General features: G+C 48.9%; 1 protein-coding gene across 1 annotated transcript; it reads right to left on the bottom strand.

Moving 5' to 3' along the window:
- Positions 1–2,381: 2,381 nt before the first annotated feature.
- CHST2 (carbohydrate sulfotransferase 2) lies at positions 2,382–4,865 on the bottom strand. Its single transcript, XM_009932046.2, has one exon. It carries the CDS (start codon positions 4,791–4,793, stop codon positions 3,495–3,497), a length of 1,299 nt encoding a protein of 432 aa, XP_009930348.2. The 5' UTR covers positions 4,794–4,865; the 3' UTR covers positions 2,382–3,494.
- Positions 4,866–12,442: the final 7,577 nt, after the last annotated feature.

The following is a 12,442-nucleotide window of genomic DNA, read 5'->3' as shown; positions in this document are numbered from 1 at the left end:
CAGAACAGTCTCCCCTCCAGTGCGGAGCAACTTAGTGCACTCTGTGTCTTGTGAATGCTATCGATTCGTCACTAATACAAGCATTTGCTTCAGTTGAAGCACACTGTAATTATTAAATCAGACAGAAGGCAAACCCAGGCACTATTTTTAAGCATAAGAGTGAAGTATCATTTAAGTATTCCGACCTCAGCTAGATGTCCCTCCTCACAACAGGCAGAGGTCTTTTGTAACCATGTTAATAATCTGATATCCTACTTTTATCTATAATTTTCCACATTTAAAACTTCCTCTTTTTTTTCCAACTATGTTTGGCTTTTTTTAATTCCTCTAATCCTCTTTTCCGAATATAAAGGACTAAAAATGGCCTCTTTTAACTGCCAGTTGTTCACATACTTATTTTTTTAATGGAGCAGCATTAAACATACAGCTTAGCCCACCAGCATTTTACACAAGCAGAGTCCCATTCACTTCTCCTGAAGCTTTACCTGAACAAAATCACCGTCCTTTATTTGCACAAAATGAGCTTTGCATTACTACTTCTGTTCACCAAAACATGCCCAGATACAATTGTATGGTGTGTTGGGTAACTCCTTGCTGCAATGTAGTAGGTGGAGCTCAAATTATGGACCAGACTCGGACGCTGTAACTCTACCGGCACACCAGTTGTATCAGCAAAGTGAAGCAGATGCTTGCAACGTACCGTTATTAGAAGAGCAGCGAGCGCTCTCTCAGAACAGCAGGGTGAGCTTTTTAATAGAATTAGAATCCCAAGGAGATTTTTGGAAGCTAAGTCATTCGGGCTCATCTATTTCACGCTCCCGGAGGCAATTAATTCCTGTTCACTTTACTCACCCAGAAAACTTTCCCAGAAGAGACCAAAGAATTCTGCACACGTAAGTGACCATGCTTCAGCCCCCAAAATCAAAAGAGCTGTGACACACTGTCGTGAGAAGCCCCTATTCAGAAACCACAGCAAAGTTTCACACTTGAGAGAGCGGGAGCCGAAGTCGCGGCGCAGTGTGCCAGCGCGGAGGGAAGCAGGGCTCGCATCCCCGCGGGCAGCACGCCGCTCTGCAGAGGGTCCGCAGCCCCCCGGCCTGCTCGCCCTCCCGACAGCAGCGCCAGCTGCCAGGAGGCAGCCAGGTAGCACGGTGCGGTGGGGAGCAGGGGTGCTTGGCGAAGCAGTGGATGGATAAAAAGCAAGCGACCTGCTCTGTAAGCACATCGGATTTTCAAGCACTGCCCCAGGACACGCTGACAGAAAAAAAAACAAAAAACAAAAAAACAAACAAAAAAAACCCTCACGGGGTACAGTGCAAACCCAGACGTCCGAAATTCACTCAGCACTGCATCAGAATACGTCCAGCGATAGCACAAAATACCTCATTCCACAAAAACGCAAGTACCTTAATACATATTTTAAATACCAAATTAACTGTCCCTCCCACTTTAAGCACTGCTATCCGGAATATGGGAATATAGCCTAACAGGCCAGTTGTAAGATCTCCCATTGACAGATATTATTACTGTTGTTTGTGCCGATAGTGATGATGAACTGAGGGAATGGCCATGTGCAATGCAGTCATGCAGCAAGTGTATAGCCAACCTTCTACAATGATCTTTTAACTATTTTATTAGATGTGTTTCCTTTTCAGAATAAATTCAACATCTAATGCCAAAATTTCATCAGAACTCAAATAGCTCAGCAGTCAGTTATCACCTGTTTAGCTTGAAAGTACTAACACAAGAAATAGACATATTACACATCACTAAAATTTTCACACATACACACACACACTTATCAGCATCCTGTTTATATAAATTTATTTTCACAAATCAGTTTCCTTTTTCCTGCTTTTATACTCTTCACGTTTGCCGAAGGCACAACATCCAGATAGGCAATGTAAAATGTACTTCCTGTAGAAAAATCTATAGTCTCCTGAGAGAACCGTGTGGCAAAAACACTTCTGTTTAAAAACTCAAGTTCCAAAATGAGCCTTCAAAGAGCATCAGACAACAACACCAAGACTGAAAACTACTTGAGGTGTCTGCACTTCTCGTATGCCACACACCACTTAACCTTTAATAAACCGGGACTTTTTCAGGAAATTCTAAAAGCAGTAGTAGTAAAATCTCATCTTTTTTTTTCTTTTTATCAAGTTCAAACGATGGGACAGAGTCTCTAGGCAAAGCTCCCAGAAAGAGCCAGACCACCATCTGGCTCCATCAGAGAGCAACAACAATTCACAACAAACGCATATCTAACCAGCGCTCTGAAATCAAACGCTAGGTTGACGCCATAAAAGCTCCATTGCAGCTATGAACACACAGCTGTACGTTTCCTCCCTCCTTGTACATAAATACACCCTCCGACACTTAGACAAAGGGGAAAAATAAATCATTTAATGCATTTTGCTATGCTTCCCTGTTATGCCCGTTACCAATCAACATCAAGAAATAATCTTAAATATCTTATGCATTGTCAGCAGTATAGAATATATATAATATATATAATTTTATTTTTGTTTTCACACATGCTAATGTTTCCAGTATGAGATATGTCTTTTTAAACCCTGCACTTCTTGTCACACTGTAGATCCACTTCTAATTGACAGTGACTCCTGGACATACATGTCAAGACAAAAATAAATACTGTTGTGATGGCAAACATTTTAAAACTCTCTCAGGACACTAACACAGTGGCACTTGAAAGACTTTTCAAATACAACAGAAAAGACAGTAGTTAAACGGAAACCTGCTTGGACACAGCCATAAAGCCTGCGCTACATTGGTGAGATCTGGACTTGTTTCTGGGAGCAGCTCCTCATCTTTAAACACGCCAAATGTTGCACTCCAGCCCTCCACCCATACCCTTAAAAAAACACAAGTCCATGTTGCTATTTTAAGCAAGCATCCCCTCCAGCTGTACGTAAGTAACACTGTAGTTCCCAAACAATTGAGGTAATTATAAAAATGAATATCATTTATTGTTTTTTTTTTTATTACTATCATGTCTGAACATCTGCATTCACACAAAAGTCTGATTTCCACCCTCACGCTTTCCAAGGGCATTCCCTCCGCACCAAGGCAGATAAAGATGTGTCAGGAATTGTGCAAGAGTTTTTGTTAACATCTTCAAAACCACAAGAACTCCATGAAAAAGATTTTGGTACAGAACCACTGCCTGGCGTTTTAGAGAAGGGCAAAGGGGCTTCACACATATTTCCAGTTCCACTTTATTTTTTTAATTTATTTTTTAAATCGCATCTAAGCCAATGTAAGGGGGGGAGGCGGGGGGGGCAAACAAACAACAAAAAAAAAGAAAGAAACCATCACATTACTGTATGTTACCCTTCAGCAGTGTTTGAAGGAATTCGGAAGCCAGGCCGCTTTCCCCGGCTCCCTCCCTCACTCCAGGCAGCCGGAGCGGCTCCTCTCCCCGGGGGGCTCGGCCGCTCCCGAGGGTGGTCAGCGGGTGGGTGCCCGCTGCCCCATCACAGCCGCGGCTTCCTGAGCAACGTTCTGCTGAGGTCCTTCACCTCGTCGGGGCTGCCGACCCTCTCGTAGCCCAGCAGGGCCATGGGCTGGTGGCAGTACTCCTCGACCTGCTTGATCTGCTGGTAGCTGAGCGCAGTCCTCCAGGCGCTCAGCGCCTGGGTGGCGTTCCTGGCCGACACCACGAAGGGCTTGGAGGAGTAGCCGGGGCCGCTGGTCATGTTGAGGGCGAACTTCTCCATCTCCGGGCTGACCGACAAGTTGACGAAGCCGTACACCTGCCGCAGGGTCTTGATGGGCTCGACCACCAGGTCCTCATAGCGTACGGCCATGTAGTTGCCCTGCAGCCAGTCAGGGGGGTGCAGGGCGGTCTGCAGGGTCTTGGCCATGCTGCTGCAGATGACCTCCATGGCACCCAGTGCATGGTAGTCCGAACCACCCCCCCCCTCCTTCTTCCCGCCCAGCTTGTGGCCGGCATCGAGGAAGGGCATGCGATGGATGCGGGGGTCCCTGCTCCTCACCACCTGCAGGCTCTCCCGGATGAGGCCGTGCCGGGACTTGATGCGGGAGCTGGCGACGGCCCGGGGGTCCCGCACCAGGTGGATGACTTTGAGGTCCAGGGTCGGGTCCCGCATGAGCGGGGCGAGGACAGCCAGGTCGAAGACGCGGACGCCCTTGATGACCAGCGTGCGGTACTTGTGGCACTCCTCCTGGAAGCGGCTGAGGCGCTGCGGCGGGCACTTCTTGCACACTCGGTCGTCCACCATGCCCACCACCTCCTTGCGGTAGGCCGGGCAGAGGGGCGAGGAGCAGATGACCTTATTGGTGGCCGCCCCGAAGATGCCCAGCGTGGTGAGGTTCTTGCCGGCGCCCGCCGTGCTGTAGAGCTGGAAGACGGAGAGGTCGCAGCGGTACAGGGAGCTCAGCATGTCGCGGGCCGCCCCTTGCAGCGAGACGGCGTCCCCGGGGTACAGCTTCTGCCAGACGTGCCACACCGGCTCGTAGAGGAAGAAGACCTCGGGGTTCTGGTTGAAGAGCTCCCCGAAGAAGGACGACCCCGAGCGCCAGGTGGTGAAGACATAGACGAGCTGCCGCCGGGCGCCCGCCGGACCGCGGCTCCCGGCCGGCGGGGGCGGCGGTGGCGGCGGCGGGGGGCGGCGGCGGGGGGCGGCGGGGGGCTCCCCGCAGCGCCGCGGCTCCCGCCGCCACTTGTACTCCAGCAGGTTGAGCGCGGCGAGCAGCAGCAGGAGCGCGTAGCCCAGGCACAGCGCCAGCGCCTTCCGCCGGCACGCTTTCATGCTGCGCGGCGGCGGCGGGGCCAACTGTTGCTCAGCGCCCCGGCGCCCCGGGGCCCGCGGCGGGCAGCAGGGCGCGCCGCCCCCGGCGCCGACTCCCGCCCGGCCCCCCGCGCCCGGCCCGCATGGCGCAGCCGCCGCCGAGGCCCCGCCGCCGCCGCCCCCGCCCCGCCGCTGCCCTACTTAGCAGCCGCGCGGCCGCCCGCGCCTCCTCCGCGCCGCCATCGCCGGGCGGCCGCGGGCGCCGCCGCCGAGGCCCCGCTCACGGCGGCCGCCTCGCTCCGCTCCGCCCCGCAGCGCGGGGGCGGGGGCAAGGGGCGGCGGGCGGGAAGGGCGGGCAGGGCTCCGCACCGCCCCGCGCCGCGCATGACGGCCCCCCCGCCCCGGCCGCCGCCGCCGCGCAGCGAACGCCGCGGGGGCGCGGCCCGAAATGGCGGCGCCCCGCCCCGCGCCCCCTATTGGTGGCCGCCGCCGTCAGTCAGTGCCGCCGCCGTCCCGCGGCCGCCGCAGGGCCCCACCGGGGCGCTTCCTCCGACAACTTCTCCAAAAGGGCGAGAAAACCCCAAACCCGGGGTCTGTCTGCCCGTGGGTCTGGAAAGTGGCCCCGCAGCCGCCGCAGACACCCGGCCGGGCGCCGGCCGTCCCCGGCTGCCGCGCCAGAAGGAGCCCCGCTGGGCTCGCTGCGTTCTTCGCCAGCCCCCCCAGGGCCGGGGTAGGCCCGCGGGGGGGAAGGAGCGCCAGGCGGGAGCAGTCCTTGCCCCTCTTACCCACAGGGTTTGTGCCTCTGGCAGATGTGCCGCAGGGCCACCAACAGCCGAGCTCCCGTCACGGGAAAGCTCGTCAGCCCCTTCCAGGCCCGAAGCGGAGAGCAACAGCGGTAGCAGGAGGGCCCTGCTCCCTCCTGGCTGCGAGGTCTCGCGGGGCTGGGGGCAAGGGGAGCGAACCCCGCTGCCAGAGGCTGCTCCGCCCCGCGCCCACCCAACCACGCCAGGCTCCCCCGGGAGCCACCTCAGGCTGCCCGTGACGCTGGGAGCAGTATCAAAATAGCGCCATGACCCTTCATGTAGAAGTAACTTGTTAACAGCAGAATTAAGACCACCACCTAAATAAGTGAGTATCAAACCCTGAGGGGGAAGGGGGAGCCATTTTGTACCTACAGCACTGCAAAGCCACATTCTGCGAAAATAATTTGTACCTAGTTGACAGAATTGTATCCAGTTGGCAAAATAAATGCAAAGTTTAAACCTGGTGAGCTTCAAATGATTGATTCATAGCTTCTGAAACATAGTGTATAATGAAAAAGGATATACCTCTGAAGCACCTTGCAGTGTAAAACTTTGGCAGTTATTTTATTGCTTAGTCCTAATCCTTGAGTTCTTCGCATACAAAAGGACTTTTGCTTATATCCCTTTTATAAAGGTACAGATAAAAATATTTATTTGGCTTTACATGCTCACTAAAGATGAAGTGACCCTCACCCAGCTAAAGCAGAAATGTTTATTTTCAATTTTGGAATGGTCTGTAACAGCGTCACTTAGGCTGTACTAAATGATGAATAACAACAGCGGCACTGAGACACCACAGTTCATAAAAACAGTATTCCCCACCAATATCGTGCTGCAGCACTAATGCAATAAAGGACAGAGACTACAGGGAGTAAAAACAATTCATAGCAGTGAAAAAAATCATTAAAATATCATGAAGTTCAAATTAATCTCTTCTTTCCATTTCACTTGAAGACAGGTATGAAATTCTGTAAAAAAAAAAACACCCTACAGTTCTTACACAATTTAAAATTTAGCAAGTGACAAATAAAGATAAGCAAACATGAACTGCAAGTTTAACATCTGAAATGGCAAAACTAATCAGTAAATGCAAATGTTAAAAGCTGTAATTGGATTCTGCACCTTCCCTGCTGCTACACGGCAGTTCTGTCTCTCCGAACCAGTGAGCGTACGAGTACCGACACTGCTTTCATCATACTGCTCCACCTCGACCTAGGAAAACACGGGTCTGAGCAGCTCTCTGATTCGACCCACAGCTGCAAAATGGAATCTTATTTTTCAAAACTGGAGTTATATATGTATTTATTCTGTGCAGGTGGACTCAAGCACCCATGCAGAACCCAGCTGAAATCAATCAGGTTCAGCGCAGCTGCAATATTCGGTCCTCACAGAACAAGTTTCAGACCTGGTAGTCAAGCTATCACTTTAAACAACTCAATATCAATGAATATTTAATAAGTTTATATGGAAAAGTTTTATGCAACCAACTTTCAATTCACACCCAGTTTGGGTTTGTTTTGTTTTTTTTTAAATCATCTACACATCTGATGCAAAGTATTACAAACAGACAGCAAAAAACGAGATGGCTCCTCCACAGATCTGTTGATGAAGCCAAGGCACGCTGCTCCAGGCCGTGGTCATTGCATACAAAGAACTCTCCTTCAAGGGATTCTGAATTTTGCTTTTTCTTCTGCACTCTGGGGTTTAAGATATTTGCTGCTCTTCAAGACTACGAGTGCAGGCAGGCAAGCGGGCAGCAGTCACCGCCAAGAGCTGTAACCGTGAGTTCTTGGCTGCGCTGCCGGCACCAGCTCTTTGGGCAGGCACGACAGCGTGTGCAGCCAGAGCAGTGCGCTGTGACAGTAATTCCGATTCCCACAGGTAGCTGGAAAGCTCACACGCACACCCCCAAGTTTAAAAGACAGTTTTGTAAAACAGAGATTCTATCGATGAATCGATCATCTGTTGCCAAGCACTAACGAAAATCATCGTCAGGCAACTGGCAGTTAAGAACTTCTCTCGTTTTTTGCACTGAAAAGATATGTAGAATGTCATAGATAAAAAAAATACAAAAGAATGTGATGGGGAAGGGCTTTGTAACAATGAGTCCAGGGACAAGGTCCTTCACCGAAGAGGGCTCTGACAACTTGCCCCACTTGCAGAGTTACCCCCCTGATTTTTACAGTTGCCCTCAGACTTCAACAAAGCTACCACGAAATAGAGCCCCAGATCAGCAAAATATTTAAGTGTTTGCTTGATTTTAATCACAGGCTTAAATACTACTGCAGCCAACTGAAAACTGAATTAAAATCAGCACCGTAGTGAAAGAGTTATTTTACATTTTTTTCAAATAATTTCTAGGGTAAAGCGTTCTGTTCAGTCTCTTGAACCTAGTTTGGGGAGCAGGTAGAGGGTATCCCAGCAGGCGGTTCAGGCTCTGCATGGTCTTACCATCTCGCCTACGTGCAAAACCAAAAGAAACAAAACTTCAGTGATAGAGCCACAGTAAGTCTGTGAAAGAGGAACATTCCGCAGCTGAACAAATACAGCCCTTCACAAATTTGTTCATATACTTTAGTGTACATTTTCCACCCTCTATTTTACTTCATGCCAGTCTAATTTAGGCTCATTAGTTTCCGTACACTACATAACACATGTCAAATAATAAAAAACTTTCCTCAAGAAGCAAAATTCACTATTAAAACCCAAAAAAGCTTAACACTTACTTCTACAGCAGCTTCACTTTTTAAACATAATATCTTGTTTGCTTTGATAGAGCAGAAAAGAATGCATTTTTTCCTGTGCAGGTAGTTACACTCTGCAACCCAGTCATCCCTCAGATATAAAGTGGCTGCATCTACCTCAGGCTCTGCAGTGATCAATGTGTAAAGTGAGGGGTAAGTAACTGATTAAAATTCCCCAATTTATACTATGAGGAAAAAAACCCTAATTTTTTGCATTTAATGCTTAAATATTATATGTTAGTTTAATATTTTTAGTAATTATATTTATGATTTTTACATGTAATATTTAGACAACTCAACTCCTGACAAGTTGAATGATTTATTTCCCCCCTGAAAGCAATACTGCCCCAGCCAGAATCCTCCGAGATGCCCCCCTACATCCCTCCGTTTAAGCGATGGGGCTGCAAAGGGTTTGATCCTTACTGAAACACTTCCCTACTCGATTTTTTTTATGCTTTAAGACTCGCCTTTCTCGCGTTCACAAGGACAGAGTACGCATGATGTGCAGAAGTTTTTCCTGAAGTCAAACTTCAGTAAGACTTTATCTTTCAAAATAAATCATTTTTGGATGAAAGATGGAGGTTTGTGCTGTTCTACACATGGCATGTGAGAAGTTCTGGATGCTGATTAAAAAGCTCTTGTATCTAGCCTAATCTATTCAGGATAAATTTAGATGCCAAATTCCTCAAACACTGCTCAAAAGTGAGATTCTTCAAACTAAAGCGCAAGTTATAGATCACAAAATGTGAACATAATTTATATAAAACTGAGTAGCTGCCCAAACTTGAAGATCTATGAATTTGTTTAAGATTGTATTTTGGTATCACCACTAGAGATGGGTGAGAAAAATCTGCACAGCAGCCTTTAGAGCTGCAGATGTTTCTGGCTAGCACCCTTCCTTTTAGCACTGTGCACAGCTTCTAGCAGCTTATTCAAAGTCTCATGCAGTAGTGGCAGCTGAATTTCCTTCGAAACACGCTTCTTTCCAGTAATGCTGAAGTCTTCAGCAGCCATCCATTTAAGCGATGGGTGCAGCAATCTGCCTTCTGAAGTACCCATTTGCTCTTGGATGTCCCTCCTGACCTGTGCGTGCAGACGCTGCGCTGCAGAAGCAGCTGGCACGGACTGAAATTAAACCAGCTACTCATACGCCAGAAATAAACAGCAAAGTGGACAACCTCTCTGTAGCAAGCTGTTCCCCTGCCCCGTTTCTCCCTTATATTCATCTCCAGTTGCACAGGTGACATCTTCAAGAACATTAACTTCAATAAATATTTATAAATTCCTGTTTCTGCAGCTGAAGGAATTCCAGAACTTTATGAATGTCCTGAGGACACTGTGGTGTCGTTAAGTCTCTATTTGACTTTTATTAACATTAGAGATCTTTTCTCAGCTGTTGTGTAACTGGTTTATGCTCTATAGGAAATCAGGAATTTTTACTTATATAACTGTGTACCTTAAAACAAGGGGCAATGCACTGTTTCACATCAAGAGCTTCCAAAACCTTTGGCAGGTGACACGTAAGGGCTACGTGTCACCTGCCACACACATCAGGCTATCTCTGAACTCCCTACAACCAAAACCACACACCAGAGTTAACGAACGTCTTGGCACCCCCCAGCCCCGCGGTTCACAGTGCCCGGGAACCCCTACACCTCTTCAGCTGGCCAGTGCTCCTCTCCCCCTCGCCAACAGCCCCATCGCGGGGCTCTGCCCCACACAGGAGCCACGCAGGGCATCAGCCTGCACCCCCTGCCATGCTGTGGGGTGAGGGGCCTCACTCACCCCTCACCTCCCTGCAGACAGCAGGCAGCAGAAGCCTCCTGACAGCCCCCCGGGACCTCAGCATTCAGGTGACGGGGCACACCAGCTCGTCCTCATCTGACTACAGATCGCACAAATCTAAATCCAAGGGAAGAGACTCCCCAGTCCTCCAAACCCAGGACAAACGGCAGGAAGAATTCAGTGGTTCTCACCTAACTAACAGGCAGCACGCTACAAATGACTGTCCAGGAAAGATCTTGAAATTAACCCATCGCATCTCTCGAAAACTCAGTAACAAATCATTCGCTACCAACTCTTGAAAATCCTCAGGATCTGAGAAAAAAGGGACTCTCTACCTGTAACATTATCAAATTTCTACTCTGTATCACAGTCAGGAATTCCTATGGGCTGGCATGAAAATGAGCACCCCCGGTGAAACTTTATTGCTGAGAAATCAGACTTTACTGTAAACTTTTTTTTTTTAAATTATCTAGTATAGTTACCGTCTGTAAAGTCAGAGCATAAGAACCCACAGCCTCTAGGTTCATACAGCAGCCAGAATTCAATCCCAGTCTCCTGTCTTGAATTTCATAGCCAGTTCTTTTTCAAAGTGTGCCCAAGGCAATATTCTCCATTCAGTCAGTCAGCAGACGGTTCTTCTCCCATAGCGCAGGGAAGATAAAGTGTCAGGGGAAAAAAAAAAAAAAGTCACCAGCAAGCTAAGAGAACCAGATTTTACGATGAAAATAACCAGCGTCAGCTGTAATGAAGACCTCTATACCACAGTAAGTTCAGAAGGTTCATCTCCAGTCTCTGAGCTTCTCTGTTTGCAAGTGTGGCATTAGCTCCCACAGTATCTAGCAGGTGAAAACATCCGGCTAAACCATTCCTGAAACACCAAAGGTGTACCTTTCTAGCATGGCTAAACAGATGAAAACTGATTTCTGCCTCCAGTGCTGACTTTGGTGAAGGTCTTGGCTGCTGGTAATGATCTCAAAAGTTGAGTCCTGAGTACAGGCCTATTCCCTGATCCATTTTCCACAAATCCAAACGGCATGCATGAATTCCACCCTCCACTTCCCACGCCAGCTAAATTTTATACCCAGAACAGCCTGCCATACAGAATTAACCTACTCTGATAGGTTAAATCTTTTCATCAGAGATTTCTGAGACCTGTTACACAGACCTTATGCTTGCCCTTGCCCCATGCTCACCTTTCTACAGGCACACTTACTGTCCACAAGTTGTAATGACCGAAGCCTGAGACCTAGGTCCCGCCTCGGAAGCCCAGGAAGCAGAATTAGGCAACAGACTACACACTTTCACAAGAGTAAAAATAAAAATAGAGCAAGGCAGTCCAGGGATACCACAACACATTGTATTTCTTGACTATGAGCTCTAAGTGAAGATTGTTAGTAACTGGGACTTGTAACCTCTCCCAGATTAATCCTCTGGGCTCTAACAACATCAAGAGTTCATATTCCAGCCTTTCCCATCTTGTGGGGGCATCCAAGGTCTCTATCCTCTTTTTGGTCTTTCACAGATCTTGCAGAAATCAAATTATCTCAGAGGCATTTGCTCCTCTCAGATTTGACTGACGGGTTCAAGCACCACTGGAGAAAAGGGGAGACGGAGGCACAGCCAGTGTAACAGCTCACTGCTGCTAAGAGAGATGGCCCCAGTTCTGCGTTTCCTTCCTCCAATGCACCTCATCACACAAACCTGCCTACCCTGTGCCCAGCCCACCTTTCCACAAGGGAAGTGTTAAACAGCTGCTGGAGCTGGTGGTGGGAAAGCGACAGGAGTACGTGACCAGAGCAGAAGTGAGCAGGATGCAGAGCGCAGCATTGAATCAGCCCATCTGATCAAAACACACGCTCCTAATGAAAATACTGTGGGTCACGCTGCATGCGAAGTGAACCGTTACCAAAAATGAGGACCATCCTGCTCACTGTCCGCCCCCGTTCCCTGCGCTGAGCCAGTTCCATTCCCTAAGCCAGGAGAAAGTCAGCTAAGTGAAAGCAAGCACACAGAAAAAGCGTTTTCCTTTATGAATGGAACTGGCTACTCGCAGGGCACAGAAGGCAGCGGAAAGGACAGAACAGCAAGAGAACAGCAGGCACGGGGCAGGCAGGGACAGGACCTGCACCCCACAGCAGCAACCAGCTGCAGCACTGGCCCAGACGGAACCTGCAACTTCATGCTACAGCATGACATGGGCTCCTTCCTTCGCCTGATGTTCCTGCAAACAGTTCTAGGTACTGAAAGCTGCTCATCATCTCAATATCTGAGCAGCAGTTCCAAGTGGGGGGTGTTCTTTGTTCAAGAGAGGATTATACAAGCAATGACACAATGAGCA

The sequence above is a fragment of the Opisthocomus hoazin genome, chromosome 4 (assembly GCF_030867145.1).
Source record: "Opisthocomus hoazin isolate bOpiHoa1 chromosome 4, bOpiHoa1.hap1, whole genome shotgun sequence".
NCBI classification, from domain to species: domain Eukaryota; kingdom Metazoa; phylum Chordata; class Aves; order Opisthocomiformes; family Opisthocomidae; genus Opisthocomus; species Opisthocomus hoazin.
Note: the sequence above shows the minus strand (reverse complement) of the source record. Positions and strands in the feature narration are given on the sequence as shown.

Excerpts from the sequence above, each read along its gene's own strand:
- CHST2 (XM_009932046.2), bottom strand. The coding sequence starts at position 4,793 with ATGAAAGCGTGCCGGCGGAAGGCGCTGGCGCTGTGCCTGGGCTACGCG.